The sequence below is a fragment of the Daphnia pulex genome, chromosome 9 (genome assembly GCF_021134715.1).
Source record: "Daphnia pulex isolate KAP4 chromosome 9, ASM2113471v1".
Lineage (NCBI taxonomy): Eukaryota > Metazoa > Arthropoda > Branchiopoda > Diplostraca > Daphniidae > Daphnia > Daphnia pulex.
Window position 1 is genome coordinate 8,370,406 of NC_060025.1, and position 27,983 is coordinate 8,398,388.

The following is a 27,983-nucleotide window of genomic DNA, read 5'->3' on the forward strand; positions in this document are numbered from 1 at the left end:
ATTTAAGTTTCAGCTTTCAGTGACTAGATAATTAGTGGGTTAACGAGTCAAAATGAGCAGGGAAATTTCACTTTAATGATGTTTAACGATGGCGCCAGATTTCAATTTGTTTGATGTTGAAAACGACTGTAAGATGTCGCTATTGACTGTTTTCCTGAAATTTGCTTTCAAACAATCTTTCTAGAATGGCCGATTTCGTTGCAGAGTAATTTCTTTAGCATAACACAGCTGTAATATTATTCCTCATTTAGAAATTTACACTGCATTTCCATTCCAGTAACTCACACCACAAGCCAGCCCAACCATCAGAACCAGTCGAGCTAATGGATGAGCTATCCGACGACGTTTTACCACCTGGTTCTGACATCGAAGGCACTCCTGCTTCAGAACCGCCGTCCAAAACATTGGAAATGTCAGAAGATTCACAAGTTCAAGGAAATGATTCAAAGAATTCATCAGGCATAGTTGGTGAATCAAAGTCCCAAGAGCTGGCATCTGTCTTAGATAATGCCGGTAAAACTACTGAAAAGGAAGGCAACTGTTATTGGTAATTATACCTTGCTTGTATAATTTAAACTTGTGTAAGGATTTGGCAATGTAAAATCTTACTTTTATTCTTATCTAGTGGAAAGGATCGCAACATGAATATTGTTGAACTTTTTTGTGCAACCTGTCTCCGTTGGTTTCATGAATCCTGTATCAGTTATCAGTTGGGCAAACTGGTACCTTTCATGATGAACTATGTTTTCTTGTGCAAGAATTGCTCACCTACCGGATTAGAAAGTTTCAAGAAAAATCAAGCCCGTAAGTCCAACTAATTGCAAAAAAAAATATCATTACAATACCATAAAATACAATTTGTTTTAGAATTCACACAGATGTGTATTACCACAATAGCTAACTTGATGCAAAATAGCACAAAAGAAGGAACTTCAAGACAATATTTTTCCAGGGATAAAGAAATAGTACCATATGTGGATTCTCATTGGGAATATCTTACCACAATGCCTAGAAGGGTTACACAATCCTGGCATTCCACAATACATAAAACTTTGATGAAGGAAAAAGGTATGTGTTAAATAATGGTGACAAAGGCATAACAAAACACGAGATCTTTTCTTAATCTTATTCTATTCGCAGGGCTGATATTCGTTTGCCAGGAACCCGTACCCGAAACGATGGCTAGTGATTGCATGTTTGGCTTGTTGTCGTTGGAACTCGTAAACATCAGACCGAACTATGAAGCCATGGTTAGAGCTGGTCACCTAAAACAAACCGATCCAGCTGGAGGAAACAGTAATGATTCAAATTTCAATGTTTTTCATTGTTACTTCAGTACTTTTATGATTGCCCCTTAATTATGAGCAGCTGCCATTCGTGGACGTGGCTATAAACGTCGTGTTCCTGACCAGTTTGGTGGTAATCAGCGTAAAACTCGAAATGATATTGGAACACCCAAGTTACCAGCTCATGGTTACCCACTTGATCATCCATTTAACAAAGACGGTTACCGCTACATTTTAGCAGAGCCAGATCCCCATGCTCCATTCAGGTAATGTACTTCTAGATTTCGAAGTTGAAAAAAAAAAAACATTTTGTTTTTTAATTATAGGCAGGAGTTTGATGAAAGCAGCGATTGGGCAGGAAAGCCTATTCCAGGCTGGTTATATCGCAAATTGAATCCGTCACAAGTACTTCTGACTTTACATGATCGAGCGCCCCAGCTGAAAATCACCGAAGACAGAATGGCTGCCACCGGAGAAAAAGGATACTGCACTGTTAGAGCAACACATCGTTAGTGGAAATATTGATTGCTGAATTGTGTACATGTTAAAATTGTATCATTTGCATATCTATCTAGTCGTGAATCGTGGAACATGGTACTGGGAGTGTTCAATTGAAGAAATGCCTGAATTAGCTGCCACTAGGATTGGATTCGCTCAAGCATATGGTAGTATTAATTTTAATAACATTTACAAAATAAATAACATTGTAATATACTCTTTAAACATATAGGTAATCTTCAAGCTCCACTCGGCTATGATAAATTCGGCTATTCTTGGAGATCCAGGTAAATCGAGGTGCTATCTTGGAAACTGGAAAAGATTTGAAACAGAATGCTTCGTTTTTTATTCAGGAAAGGAACCGTATTCCATGAGTCTCTGGGCAAACATTTTTCACAAGGATACGGCGAAGGAGATGTACTTGGAATCCTTATTGAACTGCCAGATATTCCTAATGGGAATTATATTCCCCCGACTTATAAAGACAAGGTCCGTCTTTTTATTCTTTATGTGTTATCCACCTTATTTTCAAAGAACGTATTAACTACTTATTTCATTCTACAGCCGTTAGTGAAATTCAAGAGCCACTTATACTACGAGGACCGCGATGAGATGCAGGAAGAATTGCGCAAGTTGAAGCCATTGGAGGGTGCCAAAATAGATTTTTACAAGAATGGAATCCATCAAGGAACGGGCTTCAAGGATATCTATGCAGGCGGTTATTTTCCTGCGATATCACTTTTCAAAAATGTTACCGTTTCTGTCAATTTTGGACCCAACTTTAAATTTGCTCCCAAAGACGTAGCATTCAGGGGTGTAAGTGGCTAAGCGCAATAATAATTCCATGCTTTTACTTTTCTGACATTAATTTTTTATTTAAACTTAATTGCAGATGCACGAGAGAGCAGAAGAATCAATCACAGAGCAAGCTATGGCTGACATGCTCTATTTGACTGAAAACGAGGGTCGTCTTCGATTAGATCTCTAGAGTAGTATTACTCCTGTTGTATTTCAGCAAGCATGCTTCGATTTTTCTATCCCTTCTCAACATCCATACTATCCATTTCTTCGTGAATTACATTTCGAAACAGTATGATTTTTATATTCAAAATAGACAGACTTGTCATTTTTACATGAATCCACTCGACTGAACTAGTGTAATTTTCCACAGAAACTCATGAAATTCAAAATTGTTTGGCTGAATATTTTAGTGAGAAAGTCACAGTCACATGTCAATCGACATCAATCTGTACTACTATAAAGTCTTTCAGATGAGGTCATTTTTCAACAACGGGAAAATATAAAATGCGCTGATAAGGTACCAAAACTGGCAAAAACACGATTGTGTTTGAAGAGATTGGAATAGAAAAATGTGAATTATTGAATTGGTAGTGACTAATTGGTCCGAGAAAAAAATGTAAATCGCAAGTAGTGGTACTGTGCAGTGTGTACCCGTGTCAATTTTTACTAACCATAAAAATTACCCTTTCTCGCAAGTGTGCGAAATTTGATATTCCCGCCTAGTTTTTGCCCAGAGGCATCATATTCAATACAAAGTTACCTCTAAATACTTGAAAAAGGCTAACCCATAAAAAATTTCATGAAATCGTGTAGCATGCTTTACCCGCCACCTTTACAAAATCAGTCTTAAAGGGAAACAACCGCTAGGTTCGCTACGTGACATTTTACCATGAAATACAAATTGGATTCGTCTGCGTTGACGGACCTCCCACTAGCAGAACTCTGTTAGAGTTAGACAGACGAGCGCGTTTTCCACACGTGGTCTTCTTACGATCTGCATCGAAAGCATTGAAGGTCTTCTGCTGTAGTTCAACGATAAAATGAGTCAAGTAAGTCAAAACATAATTGTATTAAACGTTTTTGTTATTTATATTCATTGCTGGTGTTGTAAACATCTCAGGAAATGTCTGGTTCACGTGGCAGAGGCCGAGGTGGTGGTGGTGGACGAGGAAGAGGTGGAGATCGTGGAGGTTCTCGTGGTTTCCGAGGTGGTTCCCGAGGAGGAAGTTTCAGAGGGGGTGATCGTGGAGGAGATAGAGGTGGTCGTGGAAGCTGGGGTGGTGGATCTGGCAGTCCCAGCCGTGGAGGACCATTCAGAGGTGGTCGTGGAAGAGGTGACAGTGGCAGAGGAGGACCATCTTTTGGCAATCGTGGAAGAGGATCTTCTGGTGCCCGTGGAAGAGGAGGTGCAACACTTCCCAACCGTGGAGAATTTCAGCGCTTTGAAATCAAAGCTGGCCTGCAACTGTACATCACCTTCAACGATAATCCAAATCTGGAAGACCTGGAAAAACTACCAGGATTTCATTCAATCTCAACACCATTCAGCGAAAAGGAAATTTTGAGGATAATTTTGTTCAGAGATTTGGAGTCACTTGAAGCAGCAAGGAAAATCCTTGATGCCCATGAAAATGTGAAATCCACTGATCAAATGGGAATGAAATCAGCAAAGAAACAGGTTTGTTGATTCAAGTAGTTTAATGGTAATGTTTACTTAATTTTTCCTTATCTCTTACAGAGCGATTCCTTGGAGAGTAGACAAGTTTACCTTAGGTTTGCCAAACCTTATGTTGAAGACGATGTCAAAACACTTGATCCTAAAATTGAGGAGATTATTCCTCTGAAGGAAAACAGGTAGTTATGAGACACGGTTGAATTAGGTACCAATTTGTTAACACTTTTTCTTACTGACCCATAGCTGCAAGGTACAATTTGCAACTGTTGAAGAATCAGAAGCGGCATTTTTCAGATTAAAGGACCAGATTGGTCAAAATTTCTTGAAACATGTTGATGTGCCATATGTAGTGCAAAGTGCCAAGTTAGCAGTAGCCAATATCCAACAAGATCAGTAAGTTTGTGGTCTCAACATTTTCATTCAACTTATTGTAACGATATACTATTTTGTTTTTTGAAGGGTTGTGTTGAGAGATGTTCCCAAAGATGTCACAATCAAACATATTGCTGATAAGTTCCCTGACGCAATTTCTTTCACCCTTTACGACAAGACTTTCCCCGCGTCCAAGTTTTGGTATAACACCAAATATTTTAAAAAAGCTCTTATAATAATGACATTTTTTCTTACAGCCACGCCGCTCTTCGTTTTAAAAACAACGAACGACCTGCAGAAATTTTAAAGATGACAGATTTGAAAATTGCCGGAAAGAAAATCTACGTCTTCCCTTGTATTATGGAACTCTTATACGACTACCCCAAGTTGGGTGAACCCGAGCCTGTTGTTGTAGAAGAAGCAGGAAATGGGTCCCAAGTCAAAGAAGTATGTACAATTAAAATATTTCCAAACTGGTTTTAATGTATTATCTCTCGCCATAGGAACCACCAAGCAAAAAAAGGAAAGTAGATGAAGAAGCTAATGGAGATGAGGAAAGCGGGGACGAAGAAGAAGAAGAAGATGAGGAGGAGGATGAAGACGAAGAAGACGAGGATGATGAAGGTATTTTATTTTTAAATGCTTCATCCTTTTTCATTAAGTAACTCATTGTTTATTTGTCTTTAGCTGCCGATGATGATTCTGACGAAAGCGACTAATGTGTATTCAGACATTATTCTGACAAGTTTTTTAAATCTTTAGAAATGAAGGGTTTAACCGTCTTTTTTTCAAATGACGATGTTCTGTGTAATCAAATATTTCATGTCGTGTTTTTTCCCATTGGGAGATACACCTAACACGATTGCGAGACGCTTAATCGATGGATGCAATTTGTGTTTGCCTTGTTTTTAATTTGCATGGTATCAATTTGAGACTAGGTCAGAAGTACAAGAAATTCTTTCGGAAGAGTTGAAAATGCCAGTTTTTCCATCACGCTTCAACGAGTATAACTCAGGTAGGTAAGACGAACTCACAGTAAGTCATTAATACTCTAATTGGAGTTAACAATCCTGTCGTTTCTCTTTCTATAGGGAAGTCCCAGTATTGGCAGTTAATTTCACCCGTATTTAGCAGTAAAGCAGCGGTTTCCCTGTGTTGGTTGCCCTTTCCCACTATTTTAATTAGGACGAACGATAGTTGCACATTAGATGAAGATTTTTTGACTGCACACGTCACGTGTTAGTAATGTATTGGTACACCAGGTCGTTTAAAAAGGAAGAGATTTAGAACCTAGAATTCTTATATTTTAATTTTGAAGTCACTCTCGAGATCAATTCTTAGATAACGGACGTTGCTTTTAGATTATTCTAGTATTTTGAATTACATTGTGGCAGCTGATAGTGATACATTTGGCAAAGAAAGTTGTAGTTTTAAAATGTTTGCAATCGTTTTAATAACAAGGTTAAAGTTCGGTACGCCGATGTTGATTCACAAATGATGTTGATCAAAAAATGGTTCACAGTTTCGCGATGGATGAAGTTCTCTGAAATTTTTCTCGCCACCATATCCGTTACAAAACGACATGTGGTAAGAAGTTACAAATTAGTAAAATGTTGGTATATTCAGCTGTTTTATCTGATGGGTTTCTCAACTTAGAATGTCCCTGGTCGATCCAAAAGAAAGATTCTGCTAACCTCTGCAAGCACCCAACCTCGGATCAACGAAATCAAAGTGAGTCTCTTTTAACTGCTGTCTATTAGATAATTTGTTTTCCAATCATTTGTTGGACGATTTCATTGTTATTCCTCGTCTATTGCGCTTAAGTGTCGGTCAGGATGTGTTGACTTGATTTGTATTCGATAGTTTCGAAAGTTTTCTGATTGCTTTACCATCATAATCCAAGTTTCTTCAACATTAGCATAATTTCGTGGAGTGGTTCTCTGATATTGTCTAGATTTTGCTATAGCAACCCATGGTTACTTACCTTATTTGAATAAATTTAAGTTGTTAGCAACCATACTCTGGTTGCTACAACATAAACGTTGAATGTCACTTAAAGTCGAGAAAGCCTTATATTTCATGCTACACGCTATGATTTATGACGTTTTGGACTTTCTGGAGTCCTATCCAATTTCTTTTACATAATACAAAGGCGGTTGTCAAAATCAGTCAATTTCACCTGAAGATGCCGACTCGTTTCAAATGTAATTTTGATGTTGCTATGGTAGAAAGGAATCACACAGACATAATTTGTATACAGTTAACAAGCGGTTAACAAGACAGGTCGGAATTGAAAACGTCATTATAGTAGTGTATTGAAGAATGTAAATAGTACTGGAACCTTTCGTCCAGTGGCGTTTACTATCGATGCAATAGACCCAATTATAAATCGAAATTCAAGTTGCAGGCATGACCGAACTAACCACTTGATTGTAATTGCAATCCTTACGCGCATCGTGATTGCGATTTATTTACCCCAGGCGAATTCTCTATAGAAGCCGATCCCGATGCATGTTATTTTTAAGTCTTAAGATAATATGTATTCCTGTTCCCCAGGTTCACCTTTACAACTTCGGATCCTTAGCTTGTTAATGGTTAAAGTCGATACCTAAATTTACGTACTCGGGGCATTTGCGTCACAGTTTTAATTCAATAGCCATGTGCTGTGAGTGTTAAAATGTAGGTAATACTTTTAATGCATGAAATGTTATTGTCTTAGGTACTTTTGTTATTTATTTCGATAATTTTGTTTCGCTATTGTTTCACTTCTATTTCAAACTACCTCCCATTTGAGGGCGAAGGGCACGAAGGATTTTGTCTGTATCAGTGCCCACGTTAATAATAGATTCTTTGGGCTTGTACATTCAAAACCGCATCCCGTATGAACCGACGCACATTAATCAATAGTTTTGCTATGTAAATATGCTCGGAGCATCAAACATGAGAAAACGTCAAGCATATGGACTTGAGGTAGAATCTTATATTTATTATCCCACAGTGATGAATAATTTTCTTTAAAGAAAAACTCAGTTGCTATGGCAGTGAGTGCAATTCGTACGTTGATCACAGTTTCTGTATTGGCAACAACAACAGAAACAATTCGCTCTTGGGTATATAATACGAGATTTGCACGTTTTCCGGAATATTGAACAACTTATTTAGGGGTGAAGCTGTAATCTTATAAATTTAATCCGTTTGCGCACTTTTGTATTTCTCGTGACAATACGATACTTGATCGAAATGCAAATTGGCTTTATATACAGGACCAAACTATTCACGTCAATTGTTTTATTGACGCTTATTTTAATAACGAGCGTTGATTTCTCAACCGAACTTGATTTAAACGGTCGACTCTTGACATTCTTGGCTCTAGATGTGAGTATCGACTACACTTTTCCGCATATCTTCAGGGTTTTCTACCCACGTAGAGAAATTTATTGCATACAATTCATAAACATTTGTAATGTTGGATATCAGGGCTGTTAAAAGTTGACAAAATGATTCTAATTTCCAACCTGAAATACTTTAATTCACTCCTTTTGTGTGATGTAAAATTTATAATGCTTGTTTGTCTTTTTCTTTACTCAAGCAACCTCCCTACGATAATTTGATCCGAGGTCCGAATGGCACTTTCACGTTCACTGGTGTGAACTACAAATTAATTTCTTGGATGTCGACTAAATTCAATTTTACGTATGTTGAACATTAAGATCGATTCATTTGAATTTATCTCTTTCTTAATCTATAATTGTGGGGAAACCAACTGCGAAAATTCGCAGGTTCCGTTTGATTCTGATTAACCAAACTCTTGTCGAGAAATACGGCACACATGGGGCTGCTCATCACCAACTCGCCAACGAAGAAGCAAAATAGAAAATTTTAGTTGTAATAAAAAACAAAAATTACATTGTTTATTTTTATTATTAGAACGTTGACAGCATTACGTCCACCTTTCATTTAACTGCCGATCGAGTAGCGAAAAATGATCCAACGTCATTTATATGGACTGAAGGAATGACACTAATTGTACCAAGACCTGAGGAAGAAAATCGTTTATTCGCTTTCATCGGTCCATTTCAACCTATGGTGAGCTATCTGCCTATTTCCTTTGATCACTTTTTCTTCCAATTGCGCTACTTACGTTTTTTTTATGATTTCAGGTTTGGTTGCTGATTTTCATCAGCATTTTCCCTGTCATTGGCGCGATGACTTTTTTTACGTGGTTCTACCAACATCTTCATTGGAATAACGATGCCGCCAAGAACAACAATTCCATTCGATGGTTTACAACTATCCCTAGTTCCCACATGATTTACGTGATTAATACCCTGACGAATCAAGGTAAACGATTTTTTGCGATTATTTCAACTTAAATGTTTTGCCGCTAGTACTCTGCCGCTAATTTTCTTAACTTTAATAGGGGGTAGAGAAGCATTTAATCGCTTCTCATTTCGGGTCCTGACTGGAGTTTGGGTTTTGTGCGCTATGGTTTTGGTCAATTGTTACACTGGAATCGTCACATCTTCACTCACAACGCCAAAGATGAAACCGACCATAAACTCATTTGAAGACTTGGCCGCAAGCGAAGAAGTTGGTATAGTTCTGCGAAGTGATACGACGATCGGAAATCAGATCCTGGTGAGGTCATTTCTCCTTTATTTTCTAAATCAAATCCTCATAAGCTGTTCCTGGATTCACTAGAAGGCGACATCCGGTATTTATAAGGTTCTTGGGGATGAAGCCCGACGTAATCCTAATCAAATAGTTGACAATCCTTTCAAGTTGACCGCAACACTGGAAACTGGACGCTACGCTTATCCTTATGTAAGTGTATAAAGACAGAGATTAACATGATCAATTTTTGAACTTTTCTGTTTCATTAGCTGCACTCTTTATGCTATGCCTTTGTCTGTTCTCAATATGAGAAAGACGGGATGTGTCGCTTTAAATTATCGAAACTTTTGCCCGTTTCCATTGGATTTACGTCTTTGTTTTTTAAAAAAGGAAGTTTGTTTACTAAAGATATGGACAAAGGGTATGTAACCATTTTAAACACCCTAAATTTTTACATCTTGATTTTTTATTTATTTATTTCAATCCTAATATATTTACAGACTTATGGAACTGTGGGAGAGTGGACTTGTCCGTTTATGGATTAATAATATTCATTCTACTCCCAAGGCGAAACAGTGTTTTGCCGATACGAAACGTGGAGTCACCCGCGTAGTCCCCATTCAACTGTCGGACTTAATTAGCGCTTTCTTTATCCTTGCTATCGGTATTGGATTGGCGACGCTGAGTTTCTTACTGGAAATAATCCTATCAACATTACGTCGAGAGAGGCTTTAGTTAATTTAAGCATTTATTGCAGCAGGTATGTGCTGCACTACATCAATAGGGCACGTTGTGTAGTTTCTAATAATAGTCTTTTCGTCTAATAATATCCTCTTTTATATATTTATATATACGTCTTAAACAACCTTTACCGAATTTTAATCCGTTTTTACTTCTCCTCCTGGGGCATGCGAACGTTTTTAGCTTAGTCTTGTAACTCCTGATACGAATTAACTAACTAGCAGTTGATTTGCTAGAATACACATTTGTTTAAAAGTTTGATTGTCTCAAGAAATTTTATTGGTTGCTACAGTGACTAAAAGAGGCAAATTTAATGCTGCCCAACGGTAGGTCGGTAGGTAATGAGGAAAGACAGGATAAAGTTTATTACACGTGAAGCTCAAGTTATCGTCGTAATTCAGTAATTGTAATGGAAATAATTTTGAAATCGTAATAAAAGGCCTAGCTTCTAAGATATGACAACGAAAATCACTTGATTGCAATCCTGAAAAATTTGGTTGGTATGAATTTGGTTCATGCGTTGGTTTTTATCAGAGAAAAAGAAAATGAGGAAGAAAAGGCTCAATTTCAAATTTTGGCGGTAATTTTTTCTCAAAGGTTTAGAATTTCAACACTAGATGTCGTTTGCGTAAAGCTTTTTATCAAACATTTGCTGTCGTCTGCCTAGTTGCGTGACATTTTTTATCGGGTTAACTAACTTTGTTATTGAATAAACGGTGAGACAACAATCTACCTTCAAGTAAGAAGCCGAATCACAGCACGTTATACGTTTACTGATTTAATTGTCCCAACAGAAAATGAACTCTGACGATGAAGACAGAGACAGCAGTAACAGAGATACTTCATCGATGTCGGACGAAGATTCTGATACCGACATAGCCACAGTTCTTACCCAGCTCATCAGGAGGTTAGTTAGTTATCCCTTCATGATAGTAGAGTGGCTTGCAGATCATCTTAATATTCAACAATTCTTTCCCTTTCTGGGAAACCACAGTGGCCGAGCTCACATTCTTTCAGAAAGAAACTCAGTATTTGAAGAAAGAAACGAGTCTTTCTTTGATTTCCTTCCAAATGCCCAACCACCCCCTGTTGACAGCACACCTGATTTAACTGTTCTTGAGGTAAAATGAGTTTGTTTAGACATAACAAGAAGGTACCTCTTTTTAATACCAGTTTTTCTCTAGGGGACTGATTTGTACTTATCAACATCTCTATCATCAGGAATCTACAAGCACGGTTGCAAATCCCATTCCACTCGTGTGACATCACTACTGTACCAGCGTCAAGTAGGGATGAAGGGTACAGGGCATTTTTCTGGTGGAGACAGGAGCTATATTGGCCACAACTATTTGCCTAACAAATTCAAACAAGTTGCCAACTGCAATCACAAAATGTTTTGCGGGACATATTCTAAAGATGGCAATATTTTCCTCAGCGCTTCACAAGGTATTACAATTGACTTTGTGTTGCGCAAGAAAAGATTTAATCTTTGCTTTTCTTCAAATTCATAGATCGAGTTATCCGTGTGTTTGACACATCAAAAGGCGGATTTGATTGCATAAGGAAAATCCCCGCCCGAGATGTCGGATGGAGTATTCTAGACACAGCGTTCAGTCCTGATGGACGTTCCATCATTTATTCTAGTTGGTCGGAAGCCAGTAAGTACCTTGAAACATAATTCGACTTAGTAAAAATGTTGTTAATGCGTTTGGTTCCATTTTCAGTCCACCTTTGTAACATTTACGATGAGGTGGAAAGACATGAAGTTCTCCCACTTTCCCCGGAACTCCGACGGTTTTGTATTTTCAGCCTTACTTTTTCTCAAGACGGAAATGAAGTATTGGGTGGTGCCAATGACGGCTGTTTGTACATTTACGATTGCGAAAAACGACAGAGAACGCTCAGGGTAAAATTACTATTTTGTTTCGTACCCACCAACAGTCCTTAATTAACCTCCCATCTTGTTTAGATTGATGCCCACGAAGAGGACGTGAATACTGTGGCCTATGCTGACGAAACTTCGCAGATCCTATTTTCTGGAGCGGATGATGGATTATGCAAAGTTTGGGATCGTCGAACGTTGGCGGAAAACGGAGAGGCTAAACCGGTGGGCATTCTTGGTGGCCATGTTGACGGACTTACGTTCGTCGACTCGCGTGGAGATGGCAGACATTTGATTACAAATAGCAAGGACCAATCCATCAAGCTGTAATCTCAATACTTGTTTTATCTATCGTAAAAAAAAAAACATTTAAAAAATGTGCGATTAATTAGATGGGACATGCGCAAATTCTCAGGAAACGAAGTTCAACAAAAGACTAGAATGCTTATGAACGCCCAAAGTTGGGATTATAGTTTCCAAAACGTTCCGTGGAGGCGTAAGTTAACTTTTTGTTATTGTTTATGTTTAAAATCTCAACTGAATTATTATTCTTTGGCAGTGGCTTCTCCCAAAAACAAGATCGCCGGTGATACTAGTTTGATGACATACCGCGGACACAGTGTCTTAAGAACTTTAATCCGATGCCGTTTCAGTCCAGCATTTAGCACTGGGCAACGATATATTTACAGTGGTTGTGCAGCTGGAAAAATTTTCAGTGAGACCCCAATAACCTAGTATTATCAATCTAAACCAATTTAATTTTTAAATATTTGCAATTTTAGTTTATGATGTCCTGACTGGAAAGCCTGCAGCGATTCTGACTGGTCATTCTGAATGTGTTCGGGACGTCTCTTGGCATCCATACTCCATGGATATTATCGATTCAGCGGTATGAAATATTATTTCTAATTTTTCTCTATGAATTCCCAAAGTTTAATCAACCGGGGTAATAGTGGGACGGCCGACACTTCAAGTGGTTCCATTCCTCAGCCGATTCCGAGGACGAAATGGATTTGGACACGGAAGAGTACATTACCGACAGCGAATCCAACGATTCCAATCCTAATTGGATGCAGAGGCAGCGCCGCTCATATCGAGATGACGACGCGGCTGATGGCGGAGGTGATCGCGAAGTGCGTAGGAGTCCACGACTGGCCGCTCGAGCAACTCCACAGACGGCCCGGAGAACGTCACAGAGGCAGCGACAAGCAGCCAGCCGCCGCCCTCTTTCATAAGTCTTGTCCGCACCATATATCCTTTAATACAACACACTTGTTTCGAAACACTTCATAACTACAAAAAAAAAACGCAACGCAGTCATTTGTTTCAATTCTGTGTACAGTTATTGGTGTTACCTTTAACTGAAGCAGGCGTGGTGCGCTCAATTCACGCGCTTCTATCGATACGTTAACCTTCCCTCTTTTATTTTACTTTTTTGTGATAGATGATCAACTTCCTCCCGGGTACGATGCATCTAGTTGTGCTGGATAATTTGATGCGTGTGAAACTCTCAAGTAAATGAGAGTGGAAATTTCCAAGAACAATTCTTCTTGTTATTTGTATAATTATTTTTTTTTTTTCATTTTTTTCTCCTGGGTCTTTTATATGTTTATAAAAAAAGGTCTACGTGTACTACTTTTGGGAAGACGGAAATACAGGGCTAAATTCTACGCCAATACGGATTTCTACTCAGCAGAGATTTACAATAACTGCAATTTGATATTTTTGTATTTCGTCAAACAAGGGCGTGAAAAGACTCACTGTCATATGAGATTGGTAAATCACAACACGGGATGAACTTGGATGATGAAGCCACCTAATTTGTCAAATATCTTGATTATGAATCGTCAAAGGTGAGTCGGCTCGTTCCTTTCTTCATGTAACGTCTGTACGCTTTGTGGCGAGCAGATTGAGAGAGTTCTCGTTTCAGATCTTCTTCCTTCTCTGCCTTCCAATCGACTGCATTCGACTTAATCCAAAGTTCCAGTTCGAGATATTCTTCTCGGGTATGGTCCTCAAGAGCATCGAATTCGAGCTGAGAAAGCTTCAGGTTCTTCTTGATCAAATACAACTTTTCTTCTTCACCGTACTCTTCTTTTCGGATGTCAAACTTGTAGACCCAGATAATGTACCAACGGACGTACTGGTAGATGGTGTAGGGCAGAATGATGAGCTGGAACCACAGTATTTGCTTCCAGTCTGGTTTAGAATAGCCTCCGCGAATATCCATTTTCTCTTCGATGACTTTTCGAATAATTTGCTCCTTTTCCTCCTTCTCTTTGGACTTGTCTTTGACTTTCTTGCTGGTATTTTCATTGAACAAGCCTTCTTTCTTGGCAATTTCAAGTGCATGTATCCTGTATTTTTGCACAGTGGTCAAATACTTTATGGCAGTATCATAGCGTTCCCAGGCAGTGTAGTACTGGATCCCAGAAATGATGGTGACACACACAGCAAGAATCAATCTGATGTCGACATTTGGAGCTGTACGCCGTCTGTAATATCTGTAGTAATGCATGTACATTTCTTCTGGATTGTCAACCATGTAGTCATAATCTTCTCTGGAGGCATTATCACTCAGAATTTCATAGGCAGTGGCTATTCTACGAAAATTCTTCTCAGCTTCTTCTTTAGTCACCTCAGGCCCTTGCACATCAGGATGGTACTTCTTTGCAAGAACTCGATAAGCCTTTCCTATAGCACTCCTAGAGCTCTCTCTCGTCACACCAAGCACTAAAATTAAAAAAAAAGAGAAAGCGTTATTACTGAACGTTTTAAAATTAGGTTAACGAAATAGCTCACCATCGTAACAGTTCTCGACTCCACAGTAGAGTCCTTCAATCAAGGAATGGACATATGAGACGTTCAAAAAAACGCAGAAGGTAACAATAAATAGATATGATTTCATTTTCATTATTTTATAAAACAATTATTCCTAATACGATCGATCCACAGTCAAAGTTACAATTTTTTGCAGTTTATCCAACAAGTAGCATAGCGGCACATGCCATTGAGCAAACTGACCCAACTGAACAAACTGTAAAAGTGACAGGAATAGCAGACTACGACACACATTCCTGTCAGCCAACAAGTTCCACGTAATAATAACGGGACAAAAATTGAGATGAAAGCTTACTTACGTAACATTAAGTTTATTATTATCAAATTTATTAAAAAAATTTTAGCAAGACAAAATTTTGCTAGAAAAGTTTCAGTAATTTCATTAAAAATTAGAAATTGGTTTCATTTTTCTGAATATGAATCTGGCAATGTCTACGTTTCATTTCTCCCGCTACGAATTCGCCACTTCTGTTATCTTGATTTTTAAGTTTCTTTTGGCGAGTGAAAGAGCTACGAGAAAAACAATGGAAATAAATTCCATAAAAGAGAATCTAAAAGCTGAAATACCTCATCGAGAACAACAAATTGAAATCTTGGCGGATATCCTTCAAAGCGTGAGACTTGTTATGATTCTTGGGATGTTTACGTCAAATATTTATGAGAACGTGATTGAATTTATTTGCAGAATGCCCTTCCACCTTTCCTGTATGTATATGGCCACACGTCAACCGGAAAATCGTTAGTAGTCCAACGAGTGATTGAATCTGTGGAACATGTTCAGTATGCAGCAATTCACTGCATTGAATGCCTCAGTCCACGCTTTCTCTATGAATCTGTCCTTGAACAGCTGGGAAGTCAAGAACGATGTGACAATGCCAATGAATTTGCCAGATACCTCAAGCAGCTTGGTGATACCAGACCGATTTGTATTGTACTTGATAAGGCCGAAAGGATGCGAGACTTGAGTGATGGAATGATCATCCCAACACTGACCAAAATCCCAGAGTTTACAGGTCTCAACATTTGCATCATCTTCATTTCAGAAATCCCCTTTGAGAAGTTTCGGTGTGGCACTGGAAGTCTCGATCCCATACAGATATTTTTCCCCCAGTATAGCAAAGGTATTTATTGATTCAATTGTAAACACAACATCTTAATCAACCATTTCTCAAATTTTGTAGAAGAAATTCTGGATCTACTGATGAAGGAATGCCGACAACCTGAACATTCATCTCTTTACCAGACATATCTTTCCATGATATTGGGTGTCTTCCTGGTGGCTTGTCGCGATTTCTGCGAACTTCGCTACATAGCCGCGCAGCATTGGGAAGCCTTTATGGAGCCCATCCATTCGGGCGAAATCGACAAAACTCAATCAGTGAAATTATGGCGACATCTTGAACCGAAACTTCGCTCCAGTCTGAACCAAGTTTACGTCCGAGGTCCTGATGCATGCGGGACCCAAATAGGCCTGAAAATGGAGCTTCCATTCTTCTCCAAGTTCCTTATCATCGCTGCCTATCTGGCGAGTTACAATCCGCCCCGTTACGATCGTCGTTTATTCGTCAAAGCCAAAGAAGGCAGGAAGAAGAAAGACAAAGGTCTCAAGTCATTGAAGAAGCAAAAGTTGCACAACGCCGCCCGTTTGATGGGACCCAAAGTCTTCCCCATCGATCGATTGATGGCCATTTTCTATTCGATCGTTGAGGAACGAGTTACGCCGTCCCTAAATATATTTGTGCAGGTCTGAGCTCTTTTTTTTTTCCTTGTTGTTGTTAATCGCGTTATTTTTTGGCCAATTATTTACGTTCGAGATTGTGACGCCTCTTCGTTGTTCGACACACAGATTTCTACTTTGGTTTCCCTAAAGCTCATCACACACACGGGATCAGCGGCCATGTTTCAAGGAGTTCCGAAATACCGGTGCAATGCCGGTTACGATCTAGTCAGAAGTTTAGCCAGGTAAACATTTAAATTTAAATAGATTACCTCCGAGTTCAACCGTTAATCTAGTCCATGTTTTACGATACCAAAAGATTAAACTACTTGACACGATTACAATAATAAATGCTCACAAATTTCTTTTGATTACAGGACGGTGAATTTCGAGCTGGGACGTTACCTCTACGACACAACTGTTTGATCTTGCTTTAAATTGTAGGCAGTATATTATTTCCCTCACTTGATAACAAAAGAAGAGAATTAGCCTTGTATTATATTTATTAAAATTTTTCTTTTTTTTTCTTCAAGTTTTCTTTATAAACCCGTGTCCCCGCCCCCTACATCCTCGAGTAAGAGATAACAAACAAGTACACACCTCATTTCTTAAACTTTTCTTTTTTTTTGAAACTCTTAACCGAGTGTCGGAATGATGAAGTAATCAAATTACAACCCAGAAAAAGATAAGAAAGGCGACGTTTTTCAATTATATATAAATGTGTTCATGACTAAGACGATTTCTGACCGACGTCTGTTCACAAAAAAAAACCCTTTATCATATTAGACCACATATGGTCATAAGAGTCTCTGTAATTCGGTGAAGCGATATCAAGTTGATTCCCCCCCTAAGCGGATACTATTTACCGTCGTGTGTGTGTAAAAGGCGTTGTTTGATTTCTAATCGCCCCAACAAAAAATATATAGCAGCTGATAAGGCACATGTATAAGAGCTACGTCGAGGGCGGGGTCACAGAGGGGGGAAGGAAATGAAAAGTGGGAAGGGCCAAGCCGCAAACGTTTTTTTGAAAAAAGACCCCGCTTGGGGCTTTTAAATAAACCGGCGAGCACACGACGGCAACAGTGCCTTGCCAGACGTCAAGCCAAGTAAGATGGCGCTACACCAGTGGAATGGAGCTGCTTCTTCGAATATACGTAAATTTTCCGAAGAAGAACGACAAGAACTTCGTGAACAGTTTGCCAGCGTGAGTGTGGATATTATTACCGTTATATTCCATTTTTATTTTCACAATCACCACAATCTTTTGGGTATTTGTGTGGCTTGATTAGCTTAATCAGGTTATACCAGCTCTCGAAAAATTTCGGTTTGAGTAGCAGATGACAGGTCTCAACTGTCAGAGCCCCGCCTAAGTTAATTGACTTTCCTTATTTCTATTCCTGACACGGCGAAAAAAGAGAAAGAAAAACCTTATTTCTTTTTTTATTTCTTACGAGGAAAGAGAAAACGATAAAAGAATGTTTAATTCTTTTCGAATGTCTGAATTTTTCTCGGTCGTTTCCAAAAGCTATGTGGGATTCGACACAGGAAAATGTGATCGTTACCTGCTGATATAGCCCACATAGTACATACGTGTGTGTTATATTTGTTTTGTTTTTATCGTATCCGTTTTTTGAATTGAGAGCAAAAGTCGTCAACGATAATTTTTACTCGTTTTCCAGCTTTGATTCGATTGTTGAGCGACCGATACTTGTGCATCGGTATGAGTCACGTTTTTCTGTAGTTCCGCCGCCAAATATGGACGTCTCTTTTTTTTAGTTAACTTTTCTCTTATCGAATCGACATTTCTTGAATCGTTTCGTTGTGTGGACTTCTTGTAAAAAACCCACACGACCGGACATCCTGTCGTCACTTTCCCATTCGCCGCTATTCCGACGATTGCGTCACGATGTCGAAACACCCATTTCTGCCATTTTGCGTGATATATACAGTTGGAGAGGCTTTAACAAATAATTCCCCAAGTAGTAGTAAAGTCAAGTAAGTACTAGTGGCAGAGCGTTAGATAACAGGCGAAGACAGGAGAATGATTTTCTGGCCTCAAGGAAAAAAACAAAAAAGGTTTAAAAAAGAAAAATGATAATTATTGTTTTCCCTAAAATTCTTTTGCCCTTAAACAAGTGGAGTGTCTTGGCGTGAGGAAGATTCTTGTGTTATTCCTCTGACTCTTTTTAAAAAACAGTCTTGTGTGTGCCTTATATGGCCTTGGTAAAGTAGTTTCCCGCTATGGAAATGAAGCCGAGCCTCGGTCGATTCAAGGCCCCCCACCTTTTTCTTCTTCTTTCATCTTTCCTTCCTTCTTCTTCTTCTTTTATCTTCTTCTTCTCCCCCCAACCGACACACATATCTCTTTTCCAACATTCTTTCCAGCTGCTGATCCTCTCTCCATTTAAGAAGATTTTTTTCCCCCTTTTTATTTTTCAATTTTATATTTTAAATCCCCAAAAAGTTCTTAAATTTATACCATTTAGATTCTTGGCCATCTTATCGTTTCTTTTACTTGTCACTTTGTTGTGTCTCTTGTCGTATAAAGTAGAGAAATAACCGGTCGGACATGGCTAGCTAATCTGCTTATACCTATATTGGACTTTGTTTTCGGTTTAACTGTAGCATTGATTGACTTTGAGGTGACCATCATTTTACGTCATCTCGTGTATCGTCAGCTTTGGAAATAACTTTTTACTTTATCTCTTCGTGTGTGGGTTTTTTTTAAATTCCAAGTTGTTGTTTGGTTATCCGACTTGAAATTGGAAGCCCTAATGTGTGTGTTTGACAGTTTAGGGGACAACTGTGCACTGAATAGGGTGTATATAAGGTAGGGGAGGTCTGTGTCGGCATGTTGGCCAAGCATATGCTACCGACAACGTGTGTACTATTCTTAATTTTTTATTTTTTTAAAAGTGGGGGGTAGAATTGAACAAACGCCGCCTCCCGCATGGGTTTTTCTTCTTTTTTTGCCTTTTTTGTTTTTTAATATTTTTCAGGATTTTTAATGGGAATTCTTTTTTCGGAGAAGGTCACGCTCGTACGATCCGCACGCGTACCGACAACTACCGCATAAAAGGAAGAATGGTGGACTTTGTAATATCTTGACCAAACGAAACAAAAGTTAAAAATAAAACCCTTTTTTTTTAAAGGAATGCCGAAAGAATAGAAAATGAAATTGTTTTTTTTTTAGCAGAGCCGAAATATTTCTAAATGTGAAAACCGCGTTCAAAAATTTTCAAGCCCCGAGGGACTTGTGACAAAAGAAGAAAAAATTCACGACCGAAACAAAAAAAAAGGGGCTTTTTCGGTATTTTGTTTGAGTTGTTGTTGTCATTCCATCATAGAGTGTCATCCTCTCTATCCTACTGTTTTATTTTAGTTTTTTTCCAACCACCAAAAAATATTTCTGCTAATTTTTCAAGTCTATAAATTTGTGTAACCATCTAAAGTCCAGTGAGGCGGTACTAATGAAACAACTTTCTCTGGAATTCCCATCGTTCCTCCGACCACTTGTCGACTTCCCTAAGCGCCAGCAGCTGCTGCCGAGGAAAAATTTTCTACTTAGCCAGTCAACAGGAAATGACCCGATATTCGATTACTAATTCCTTTTTTCTTAAATAGCCCAAAGCTGATTCATCGTCACATGATATCCCCTCCGCTATCAGACTTATTATTATTTTCATTTAAAAAAAGATACTACATGCTGGGTGACACACTAGAACACACACCCAAGGATTGGTGACCTCCCGCAAAGGACTTGCTTTGTCGCTTTGGCCACCACCAGGAAACGATTAAACATAATTTTTTATTTTATTTATCATTCCCCCATAATAGTATCGTGTTGTCGGCGTGACTCTTGTGCACACAAAAGAATTAAAAAGATGTTTGTACGACTCGGTTATAATGTGGGGCACACGGCGTTTTCCATTTTCATCAATAATTTCGGTTGTTTTTGAATATTTCTTTTTACCCGCGTCACGCTCACACACGCTCCTTTGATTCGGACTCACGTACTCGGAAAAACGATTTTTATTTCTTATTTCTAGAAAAGAAATGATTTAATAGCGTTAGTTTTTTTTTATTTCTTCTTCTGGTCAGAAAAAACAATTTGCGATTCACGAACGCGGAACGCAATTGTTACAGTCACACCGCACAGCACGGCACTTGATTTTCCAGTTGCCGCTCGACGAGAGTTTGTGCCTTTATTCCGATCGTTTCATCCGTATCATCATTTGCCAGGGCAATAATCGACGAACAAGTTGCACATCTTCTTCCCCCAGCCTAAAGTGGAGTGGAGTGTGTCAGTGGATTAACAACGGCGAGAAAAGAATCAGACGTGTGTGTGTGCAAATATAAAATACGTTTCTTCTTTAGCCGCTGGTTATCCAAAAGAGCAAAGACTTGCGATTAGAGAAAGAGGATCCGTTCTAGATCTGATTCCGTGCGTGACCGATTTATGAAGGAGGGCTGTTCTTTTTTTGAGTACATGGCAGTATAAGTACTGGTACTTTATAAGCTAGGACTCGTTTTGTAACGTAACATATGGGGGTACCCTCTACTGGTACCATCTGGAGAGAACCTTCCAGGGGCTTCGGCGGAAGAAGAACACACGGCGCAACAACAACACACGCACAGGGAAATTTTGCAACTGGAAATGTTTGTGTGAAGCCCCGGTTGTGACGGCCAGGGCGAGTTACGTCAAAAGATTTTTTCTTTCCCCTTTTTTGTGTGCCTGTTCTGTCGGTCACGGTCCGAGCCATTCCCGATAGTTTCGCAGGGCAATGATTGCTTTAAAAAAAGAAAAACGAGGCTCTTTTTCACGTCCATTGTGTATGTCGGTCCGTTTATTTCGGCTCCTCTCAATAAACTAGGGCAGAAAGAGCGACTGCTGCTGCTGCTGCCCAGGTGCTACTACTTAGGGCCGGGCCCCAAAAAAATGGGCCTTAAAGCCTCAAGTCGTGCCGAGATTCTGATTCAGTCTTGAAACCAACTCGACAAACGTTCGACAACGATGGAAATACTCAACATTGAACGCTGGGATAGTTTGGTCGAGTTTCGTCGTGATTTGCGCGATGCTCACTACTACCAGCAGGTTGTCGTTGGAGTTTTGATTTAGTGTGGTTGTTTTTTTATTTTTAGTGAGAGTCGAAAATGTTTTCTTGAAGGATTATTTTAAATTTTAACTTATTTAAATCATTTTATTTAATAATTATTAATTTAACTTTGTTTATTTTTAGATTGATCGAGATGGGTCGGGGTATATTGAACTGGCAGAGTTGAAACAGGCGCTGGATGTTTGCGGATTCAAAATTCCGTCGTACCAAGTCCGGTTGATGATCGAAGAGGTCGACCGGGAACAGTCGGGACCTGGCAAAGGGCGACTATCATTTGAAGAATTTGAACACGTAAATTATCTTCAAAAGAAAAATTTCCCGAGTGTCAATTTAAACTAACGGTTTAAATCATTTTTCCTCTTATAGTTGTGCGCCAAATTAAAGTCGCAGGATGTGGCTGCCACGTTCAAAAAAGTCGTGTCGAAGACGGAAAATCTGCAAACGTTCGGCGGCACTTCGAACGCTTCGTCGGAAGGCACCACTCACACGGTAGGAATTATAAATGAATCCACCGTGGTCTAACGGTGGATGAAATTTCCCTTCACTTTTGGAAAGGGGGAAATGTTTCCTATTTTATTTAAATATTGATTGTCTAAAAAGATTCGAATGGAAGAGCAATTGGCGTTCTCTGATTGGATCAACACGAACCTCGGAGAGGACAAGGACCTCAAACACCTGCTGCCTATTGGCTCGACCGGTCGGAGTCTCTTTGAAAAAGTCAAGGATGGTATTCTACTCTGGTACATGAATAATGAATGAACACTAGCTATCAAAATAGGCAACTTTCTTATGTACCGATTTTTTCTTTATTAAAAATTATTTCGTGAAGCAAAATCATCAATCACTCGTGCCCGGATACGATCGACGAGCGGGCCATCAATATGAAGAATTTGACGGTCTACACGATGCACGAAAATTTGACGCTGGCCCTCTACTCTGCCCAGTCGATTGGCTGCAATATCGTCAACATTGACGCTCACGATTTGAGCAAAGGCAAACCTCACCTGGTTCTCGGTCTCCTCTGGCAGATTATTCGAGTAAGGTTTTAATTCATTTCAGTCTAAAGAATTGTTTTTAATTTTGTTTTTTAAATTTTGATAGATTGGGTTGTTTAATCAAATCACCCTGGAACACTGCCCAGGCTTGACCAACTTGCTGGGCGACAATGAGCGAATTGAAGAGTTGATGAAACTCTCGCCCGAAGCCATTCTCCTCCGCTGGGTCAACTTCCAGCTGGAAAAGTCGGGCACCAACCGACGCTGCGCCAATTTCTCCGGCGACATCACCGACTCTGAAGTGTATACATATCTGCTGAAGCAGATCGCTCCACTCGATGCTGGCGTCACGATGGAAGCCTTGAGGGTATTATAAGTTTGTTTCTTCTTCAGGGAAATTATTTTTAAAAACCTCAGTGCTGTTGCGGCTGTGGCCAACTGTTTCTTCTTCCTCATCACACACCTGTCACCTTTAGTGACCTCTTGGAAATTCATTTTTTCTCTTGTGCAGGAGAACGATTTGTTGCGCCGAGCCGAGTTGATGCTCCAGCAGGCGGATAAGCTCGGCTGCCGCAGCTTTTTGACGCCCAAGGACGTTGTCGATGGCGTCTACAAACTCAATTTGGCCTTCGTCGCTAACCTTTTCAACAATCACCCCGCCCTTCATGCCGATTCATCCGTTCCGTTCGAGGTACATACAGTTTTCTTTTCTTTCGACTTGTGGTGGATTATTTGATATCACACACGTGTCACGAACACAGAGAGTATATACATGACCTCACTCCTTTATTTTTCAGGCATTGGAGAATTTGGAAGAGAGTCGTGAAGAGAAAACATACCGCAACTGGATGAACTCTTTGGGTGTGGCTCCCTATGTCAATTGGCTCTATTCTGATCTGGCCGACGGGTTGGTCATCTTTCAGCTCTATGACGTCATCAAACCCGGTATCGTCAACTGGAATCGCGTGCACAAGTGAGTCGAGACGTTTGTACTCAATTGAAAATTCCGGAATATTTAATTTGTTTTGTTTTGTTTTGTTTTTCCAGGGAATTTTCAAAGTTGAGGAAATTCATGGAGAAATTGGAGAATTGCAACTATGCCGTGGAACTGGGCAAACAGCTCAAGTTCTCACTGGTCGGCATCGCTGGCAAAGACATTAGCGACGGCAATCCGACCTTGACGCTCGGTAATTTGCAATCAAATCATTAAAAATAAGTTGAAATTCACACGAATCCAATTCCAAACAGCTTTGATCTGGCAATTGATGCGAGCCTACACGTTGTCTATTCTGACGCAATTGGCCGACACTGGAAGTCCAATCGTCGAAAAGGAAATCATCGACTGGGTGAACAACAAATTGGCCCAGGGCAAGAAAACAACATCCATCAGGAATTTCCAGGTAACAAAACAAAATAATTTAATTGAAAAAACCTCCCAAATGTTAATTCGTCACCGTCTGTCGACCATCGTCAGGACTCTTCCATCGCCAAAGCACGAGTGGTCATCGACTTGATTGACTGCATCAAACCGGGAACCATCAATTACGAGCTGGTGCGAGAGGGCGGGCCGGATGAGGACAACCTAGCCAACGCCAAGTACGCCATTTCCATGGCACGAAAGATTGGCGCCCGCGTCTACGCTCTGCCAGAGGATATAACTGAAGTCAAGCAAAAAATGGTCATGACCGTCTTCTCGACTCTGATGGCCAGAGATTACGTTCCCAGCATGGACAGCAAAAACAATTGAGGGGAGAGAAAAAACAATTTACTATTTACTACAACAACAACTATACTATATACGACGAGTGCCTAAACAACATCCGAAGGCTACAGACGAATTATATGCGGTAAGAATAGAGAAAAACAAAAAAACGAATATCCGCTTAACTTTCCAGACCATCACAGTTGGAGATACATTTCATGCTGACCCCCATCCGTTTAATATTGATTACATTTCAAAAATGGTTGAATTATTATTTTTTTTGTCCTCCTTATTCCCAAATTCCTTTTTTGTTTTACCTTTATACTATATCCCACGGCTTGCTGTGCGTGCTAAGTGTGTGTGCTTGTTTCTTTTTTTTTTTTTCTTGTTTGTTTTGTATGTCAGTCGTCGATTATTGTATCGTCATCAAAGTGTTTGTTTACTTGTGGGAGATTTAAGAAAGGAAAAAAAAAAGGCGCCATACGTGTGTATATCCACCCAGATGAAGGATATATAAATACGGTATTATTTACTAAGACTACAGCCGGGGACCAAACCAAACCATAATTTTTTAATTGTCAAAAAGTCTTGTTGCTTCCCGATTATTATAAGAAAAATTATAAAATAACAACAAAAAATGATTTTTTTTTTCTGTGCATTTTTGTCCTCTATCCAAAATAACAAATGACTTGCATTGAGTGCTATCAACTATATAAGTTTTCTTAAATATTCTAAGTTCTCCCTCCCATCCCCCCAGTTTGAATTCATTTAAGAATATGTAAATAGTTACAAAAAAATCAATTTTTCAGTCTTGTTATTTCTTTTCTGCTGGCATTACACATTATTTAGTTGATACAAAAAATAACTTGTTCGTCATTAATCAAATGTCATAAAGAAGCTGAAGGCTAGAAACCATGAAGGTACAAGTTGGCACATATGCAGAGCAATATTATGTTTATCGAGTTGAAGTGGATGATGAAACGAACTATGGAGGTGACTTCTTGATTTCGATACCAAATCATCTGCAAGGAAATAAAGGTGATTCATCAGTAGAATTTGATTATTTAACAACACTTCAAAATGTTTTCAACGCAAAATAGAGGAAATAAGAACTTACCAGGGAAATATTTGAAGTGCAAGTCAAAAGGATGCAAGATGCAAAGAAAACATTTAATGCCACAGATGATTCTTTGTGAAAAATAAAGGAACCAATAAAGGTACTGACTACAATAACAGCAGTAATGGAACCAAGGATAAAATGGACCAATCTTGATCCCTATCGAGGTGTAAACAAAAGAAAATCCAATTATGCAAAAATAACAGAAAGGTGAAACTAAAAATACTTTAGAACCGTCCGAAGATGGGCCAGTATTTAGAAGCGGTGCTTCAGGGCCAATTTGCTCATATCCTCCTCTATTTGAGGTGCCGTTAGTGTACGACATTTTACAAATCAGCGGTTCAACAAAAGCAAAATCTACCAAGTTTGTTCTAAGGCAACTGGCAAAGACACTAATATCAGTAAGAGACTGAGGGCTTGTGCATCCATCAAACACTTAACGATTGAATGACGAACGTTGATATGAGTAATAGGGCGAATTGACGTGTTATTGCGAACGAAAGTGACAATGTATTCAGAATATTTGTTTGGTCCTTGAAAATGAATAACATATGAAGCCATCTTACGAGAACTGATAAAAGCAAAACCAACTATCGCATTTTGTCGATTTGAAAATGAAATCTTTGAATAATTTGAAATCAGATGATGAAAATATTTGAATTAAAAATCATAAAATTCTAAATCAAACCTAGTTTTTTTAAAGTGGTAAGTAATTGATATTATTTGAATATGGTCAATGTTGTTCAGCGGCATACTGACCATCTGACAACAATGATCACAAAAAGTGAAAAAGTTCCAATGGCCATGTGGCACGCGCCTGGCTTTCAAGAATTTACAAGCACAACTGCCCAAGCACCTTGTATTCTCAACCAATTCTGATTTCTCCATCAGCCTTAATGTTAATGATCATTAATATTCCAAGAAATAAAAACACATGCATCAAAGAGGTAGTTATAGTAAATAGTTGTCAAATCAATTTCTTTATTGGTGGCGTTGGAGCTCAATATTATTTTTTGACTGACAGAATCCTAAAATCAACTGAAAAGAAGAATTCATTATCTAACTAACTGGAAGATTTGCTTATCCAACTGTTTAACCTGTTACGAACGACTTCATCTCGTCCGTCAGTAACATGGCAAATTCATCCAAAGTCAAGGCAAGAGAAATTCGAAGTGGATTATTTAACATCAGATGGGAAATAACAGAAAAAATCAAAGAGAAGAGTTTCTGTTGTGATTATTTTACGCTCAATGTATTAAAGTCATCCTTAACTTTTGACATGATTTTTGAAAATTCCCTTACACCAATAAAAAATTTTGCTATTAAGAATGTCAGCCAAGAAGAACTTAAAAGCGAAAGTGAAGAAGAAACAGAAGAAGAATCAGTTAACAAAGATGAATCAGAAGATAATGCTGATGAAGATGACAATGGGAATGATCATGCCGATGAAGGTGAAACTGAGCCAAAACAGAAGATAGATAAAAGTTCTTTTCATCCCCTCAAAACTGAAATTTGTCCTATGCACATGTGGATTTACACCTCTGAATCTGCATTAGGAATGGAAGAAAAACTTTTGAAAGATGCTACTGATGAATGGAGAGTGGAGTGGATTAGCTATAAATTGCCTGACTTCATCAATCTTTGGATAGATTTCGGGACCCAGTTCCAAATAGAAAGAAACGTCATCAAAACAATGAGTGGCCTTGCCAGTATGTTTTACGATCAACATCGGTGTGATGTCCAATTTCGCTTCAAAGATGGAAAATCCATTGGTGCCCACATGTTAATTCTTTCAGTCGGCAGCCCGGTGTTTTCGGCCATGTTCCAGTCGGGTTTCCTAGAGTCCCAAACGCGTGAAGTGACCATCACTGATATTAATTTGGAAATATTTCAGCAACTTCTCGACTACCTGTACATTGGCAGCGCACCCAAACTCGCAGATGAAAACATCACCCAATTACTCTTCGAGGCTGCAGATAAATACTCCGTCGAAAACCTTAAAAGTGATTGTCTCGAAGCTCTGCAGGAACGAGTGCTGAGACTCGACAACGTCGTCAACTTATTGGTTTGGTCTAACTTTCACTCAACAAAACCGCTTTTTGAAATGGCGTTGGAGTTCATCGTTAAAAATTTTCGCAAGCTCTTTGTCCAAGCCGACTTCGAGGACTTCTTGAAGAATTATCCGGATTTGTGTTTGATGGTCATGAAACGTGTCGCTCTCCTTCCGTGTCAATGCGACCCAGATGAAATTTTCAAAAGAGGAAACAATCCTTCTCAGTCGTTCGTCCGTCCGTTAACAGCTCGGTTAACAGTTGTGCCCAATCTATCCCGATCCACCCGATCCGTTTATGTATGCCTACTCGATCATTCCGAATGAAGAGAAAGGTTTTTCTTTTCCTTGTCTCATTAGTTTCTGTCATAAATTTCCTAGCTCCTTTTGTTTTGTCGCAGTTTTACATTGTCGTCGACGAATTGTAAATTTACTGCAAAGATTGCATCTTTAGATATTCTCGAATTTCTTGTTTGTGGTTCTGCTGCTTTTATGCATGTTTGAACATAGCAATAAATAACCAAGGTTGACATGTTGTAACTATAGCCTTCTTATTCAGCGTAAGTTATATGTCT

The 27,983-nt window shown here is 39.0% G+C and overlaps 9 protein-coding genes across 15 annotated transcripts; 7 read left to right on the top strand and 2 right to left on the bottom strand.

Moving 5' to 3' along the window:
* Positions 1 to 93: 93 nt before the first annotated feature.
* Positions 94 to 2,916, top strand: LOC124203125 (set1/Ash2 histone methyltransferase complex subunit ASH2-like). Its single transcript, XM_046599714.1, has 12 exons — positions 94 to 205; positions 278 to 547; positions 626 to 804; positions 868 to 1,068; positions 1,141 to 1,296; positions 1,369 to 1,552; positions 1,613 to 1,794; positions 1,862 to 1,951; positions 2,017 to 2,071; positions 2,138 to 2,273; positions 2,349 to 2,600; positions 2,677 to 2,916. Exons 1-12 carry the CDS (start codon positions 186 to 188, stop codon positions 2,770 to 2,772), a joined length of 1,821 nt encoding a protein of 606 aa, XP_046455670.1. The 5' UTR covers positions 94 to 185; the 3' UTR covers positions 2,773 to 2,916.
* A 572-nt stretch (positions 2,917 to 3,488) lies between these two features.
* LOC124202653 (keratin, type II cytoskeletal 1-like) lies at positions 3,489 to 5,522 on the top strand. Its single transcript, XM_046599001.1, has 8 exons — positions 3,489 to 3,634; positions 3,706 to 4,263; positions 4,324 to 4,439; positions 4,504 to 4,653; positions 4,720 to 4,833; positions 4,890 to 5,079; positions 5,136 to 5,256; positions 5,320 to 5,522. Exons 1-8 carry the CDS (start codon positions 3,626 to 3,628, stop codon positions 5,349 to 5,351), a joined length of 1,290 nt encoding a protein of 429 aa, XP_046454957.1. The 5' UTR covers positions 3,489 to 3,625; the 3' UTR covers positions 5,352 to 5,522.
* A 330-nt stretch (positions 5,523 to 5,852) lies between these two features.
* On the top strand, positions 5,853 to 10,245 carry LOC124202657 (glutamate [NMDA] receptor subunit 1-like). 2 transcript variants are annotated; one of them, XM_046599005.1, is made up of 8 exons: positions 5,853 to 6,219; positions 6,289 to 6,363; positions 8,560 to 8,718; positions 8,793 to 8,973; positions 9,053 to 9,270; positions 9,334 to 9,456; positions 9,516 to 9,667; positions 9,747 to 10,245. In XM_046599005.1, the coding sequence occupies exons 1-8, from the start codon at positions 6,127 to 6,129 to the stop codon at positions 9,979 to 9,981; spliced, it is 1,236 nt and encodes a 411-aa protein (XP_046454961.1). In that variant the 5' UTR covers positions 5,853 to 6,126; the 3' UTR covers positions 9,982 to 10,245. The 2 variants fall into 2 exon arrangements, with proteins under 2 accessions (XP_046454961.1, XP_046454963.1); XM_046599007.1 differs by having other exon boundaries at positions 9,337 to 9,456.
* Positions 10,246 to 10,608: 363 nt separating this feature from the next.
* LOC124202651 (DDB1- and CUL4-associated factor 11-like) lies at positions 10,609 to 13,545 on the top strand. 3 transcript variants are annotated; one of them, XM_046598999.1, is made up of 11 exons: positions 10,609 to 10,703; positions 10,782 to 10,894; positions 10,982 to 11,108; positions 11,172 to 11,433; positions 11,499 to 11,645; positions 11,712 to 11,893; positions 11,957 to 12,195; positions 12,262 to 12,365; positions 12,429 to 12,584; positions 12,652 to 12,758; positions 12,823 to 13,545. In XM_046598999.1, the coding sequence occupies exons 2-11, from the start codon at positions 10,785 to 10,787 to the stop codon at positions 13,102 to 13,104; spliced, it is 1,716 nt and encodes a 571-aa protein (XP_046454955.1). In that variant the 5' UTR covers positions 10,609 to 10,703; positions 10,782 to 10,784; the 3' UTR covers positions 13,105 to 13,545. The 3 variants fall into 3 exon arrangements, with proteins under 3 accessions (XP_046454955.1, XP_046454954.1, XP_046454953.1); XM_046598998.1 differs by having other exon boundaries at positions 10,619 to 10,726; XM_046598997.1 differs by having other exon boundaries at positions 10,619 to 10,726; positions 10,782 to 11,108.
* A 37-nt stretch (positions 13,546 to 13,582) lies between these two features.
* Positions 13,583 to 15,141, bottom strand: LOC124202659 (dnaJ homolog subfamily C member 25 homolog). The gene is made up of 2 exons (XM_046599010.1): positions 14,672 to 15,141; positions 13,583 to 14,602 (listed from the first exon to the last, which is right to left on the bottom strand). Exons 1-2 carry the CDS (start codon positions 14,781 to 14,783, stop codon positions 13,707 to 13,709), a joined length of 1,008 nt encoding a protein of 335 aa, XP_046454966.1. The 5' UTR covers positions 14,784 to 15,141; the 3' UTR covers positions 13,583 to 13,706.
* A 48-nt stretch (positions 15,142 to 15,189) lies between these two features.
* LOC124202654 (origin recognition complex subunit 5-like) lies at positions 15,190 to 17,040 on the top strand. 2 transcript variants are annotated; one of them, XM_046599003.1, is made up of 6 exons: positions 15,190 to 15,324; positions 15,396 to 15,831; positions 15,892 to 16,454; positions 16,557 to 16,672; positions 16,805 to 16,867; positions 16,961 to 17,040. In XM_046599003.1, exons 1-5 carry the CDS (start codon positions 15,235 to 15,237, stop codon positions 16,851 to 16,853), a joined length of 1,254 nt encoding a protein of 417 aa, XP_046454959.1. In that variant the 5' UTR covers positions 15,190 to 15,234; the 3' UTR covers positions 16,854 to 16,867; positions 16,961 to 17,040. The 2 variants fall into 2 exon arrangements, with proteins under 2 accessions (XP_046454959.1, XP_046454958.1); XM_046599002.1 differs by having other exon boundaries at positions 16,805 to 17,040.
* Positions 17,041 to 17,403: 363 nt separating this feature from the next.
* On the top strand, positions 17,404 to 24,866 carry LOC124202650 (plastin-1-like). Of its 3 annotated transcripts, none has more exons than XM_046598994.1 (11): positions 17,404 to 17,631; positions 21,668 to 21,835; positions 21,911 to 22,033; positions 22,145 to 22,284; positions 22,374 to 22,581; positions 22,646 to 22,906; positions 23,051 to 23,230; positions 23,337 to 23,512; positions 23,587 to 23,726; positions 23,788 to 23,939; positions 24,014 to 24,866. In XM_046598994.1, exons 1-11 carry the CDS (start codon positions 17,539 to 17,541, stop codon positions 24,284 to 24,286), a joined length of 1,914 nt encoding a protein of 637 aa, XP_046454950.1. In that variant the 5' UTR covers positions 17,404 to 17,538; the 3' UTR covers positions 24,287 to 24,866. The 3 variants fall into 3 exon arrangements, with proteins under 3 accessions (XP_046454950.1, XP_046454952.1, XP_046454951.1); XM_046598996.1 differs by lacking the exon at positions 17,404 to 17,631 and adding an exon at positions 21,094 to 21,522; XM_046598995.1 differs by lacking the exon at positions 17,404 to 17,631 and adding an exon at positions 21,405 to 21,525.
* LOC124202660 (transmembrane protein 243-like) lies at positions 24,525 to 25,896 on the bottom strand. Its single transcript, XM_046599011.1, has 3 exons — positions 25,585 to 25,896; positions 25,359 to 25,517; positions 24,525 to 25,263 (listed from the first exon to the last, which is right to left on the bottom strand). Exons 1-3 carry the CDS (start codon positions 25,681 to 25,683, stop codon positions 25,147 to 25,149), a joined length of 375 nt encoding a protein of 124 aa, XP_046454967.1. The 5' UTR covers positions 25,684 to 25,896; the 3' UTR covers positions 24,525 to 25,146.
* Positions 25,897 to 26,133: 237 nt separating this feature from the next.
* On the top strand, positions 26,134 to 27,948 carry LOC124202656. The gene is made up of 2 exons (XM_046599004.1): positions 26,134 to 26,305; positions 26,383 to 27,948. Exon 2 carries the CDS (start codon positions 26,491 to 26,493, stop codon positions 27,733 to 27,735), a length of 1,245 nt encoding a protein of 414 aa, XP_046454960.1. The 5' UTR covers positions 26,134 to 26,305; positions 26,383 to 26,490; the 3' UTR covers positions 27,736 to 27,948.
* The last annotated feature ends 35 nt before the right edge of the window (positions 27,949 to 27,983 follow it).

Coding starts and splice junctions, on each gene's coding strand:
- LOC124202657 (XM_046599005.1), top strand. CDS start 6,127: ATGATGTTGATCAAAAAATGGTTCACAGTTTCGCGATGGATGAAGTTC. Junction 6,220..6,288: donor CCGTTACAAAACGACATGTG/GTAAGAAGTTAC, acceptor TTCTCAACTTAG/AATGTCCCTGGTCGATCCAA. Junction 9,271..9,333: donor CGATCGGAAATCAGATCCTG/GTGAGGTCATTT, acceptor TGGATTCACTAG/AAGGCGACATCCGGTATTTA.
- LOC124202650 (XM_046598994.1), top strand. CDS start 17,539: ATGGCGCTACACCAGTGGAATGGAGCTGCTTCTTCGAATATACGTAAA. Junction 17,632..21,667: donor TTCGTGAACAGTTTGCCAGC/GTGAGTGTGGAT, acceptor GTTTATTTTTAG/ATTGATCGAGATGGGTCGGG. Junction 22,034..22,144: donor CGGAAGGCACCACTCACACG/GTAGGAATTATA, acceptor TTGTCTAAAAAG/ATTCGAATGGAAGAGCAATT.
- LOC124202653 (XM_046599001.1), top strand. Junction 4,264..4,323: donor TGAAATCAGCAAAGAAACAG/GTTTGTTGATTC, acceptor TATCTCTTACAG/AGCGATTCCTTGGAGAGTAG. Junction 4,654..4,719: donor GCCAATATCCAACAAGATCA/GTAAGTTTGTGG, acceptor TGTTTTTTGAAG/GGTTGTGTTGAGAGATGTTC.
- LOC124203125 (XM_046599714.1), top strand. CDS start 186: ATGGCCGATTTCGTTGCAGA. Junction 1,952..2,016: donor TGGATTCGCTCAAGCATATG/GTAGTATTAATT, acceptor TTAAACATATAG/GTAATCTTCAAGCTCCACTC. Junction 2,274..2,348: donor CCCCGACTTATAAAGACAAG/GTCCGTCTTTTT, acceptor TTCATTCTACAG/CCGTTAGTGAAATTCAAGAG.
- LOC124202654 (XM_046599002.1), top strand. CDS start 15,235: ATGGAAATAAATTCCATAAAAGAGAATCTAAAAGCTGAAATACCTCAT. Junction 15,832..15,891: donor TTTCCCCCAGTATAGCAAAG/GTATTTATTGAT, acceptor CAAATTTTGTAG/AAGAAATTCTGGATCTACTG. Junction 16,673..16,804: donor CTAGTCAGAAGTTTAGCCAG/GTAAACATTTAA, acceptor TTTTGATTACAG/GACGGTGAATTTCGAGCTGG.
- LOC124202656 (XM_046599004.1), top strand. CDS start 26,491: ATGGCAAATTCATCCAAAGTCAAGGCAAGAGAAATTCGAAGTGGATTA.
- LOC124202660 (XM_046599011.1), bottom strand. CDS start 25,683: ATGTCGTACACTAACGGCACCTCAAATAGAGGAGGATATGAGCAAATT. Junction 25,518..25,584: donor CATCTTCGGACGGTTCTAAA/GTATTTTTAGTT, acceptor ACACCTCGATAG/GGATCAAGATTGGTCCATTT. Junction 25,264..25,358: donor GCACTTCAAATATTTCCCTG/GTAAGTTCTTAT, acceptor ATTTCCTTGCAG/ATGATTTGGTATCGAAATCA.
- LOC124202651 (XM_046598997.1), top strand. CDS start 10,785: ATGAACTCTGACGATGAAGACAGAGACAGCAGTAACAGAGATACTTCA. Junction 11,434..11,498: donor TTTCCTCAGCGCTTCACAAG/GTATTACAATTG, acceptor TCAAATTCATAG/ATCGAGTTATCCGTGTGTTT. Junction 11,646..11,711: donor TTCTAGTTGGTCGGAAGCCA/GTAAGTACCTTG, acceptor TTCCATTTTCAG/TCCACCTTTGTAACATTTAC.
- LOC124202659 (XM_046599010.1), bottom strand. CDS start 14,783: ATGAAAATGAAATCATATCTATTTATTGTTACCTTCTGCGTTTTTTTG. Junction 14,603..14,671: donor AGTCGAGAACTGTTACGATG/GTGAGCTATTTC, acceptor TTTTAATTTTAG/TGCTTGGTGTGACGAGAGAG.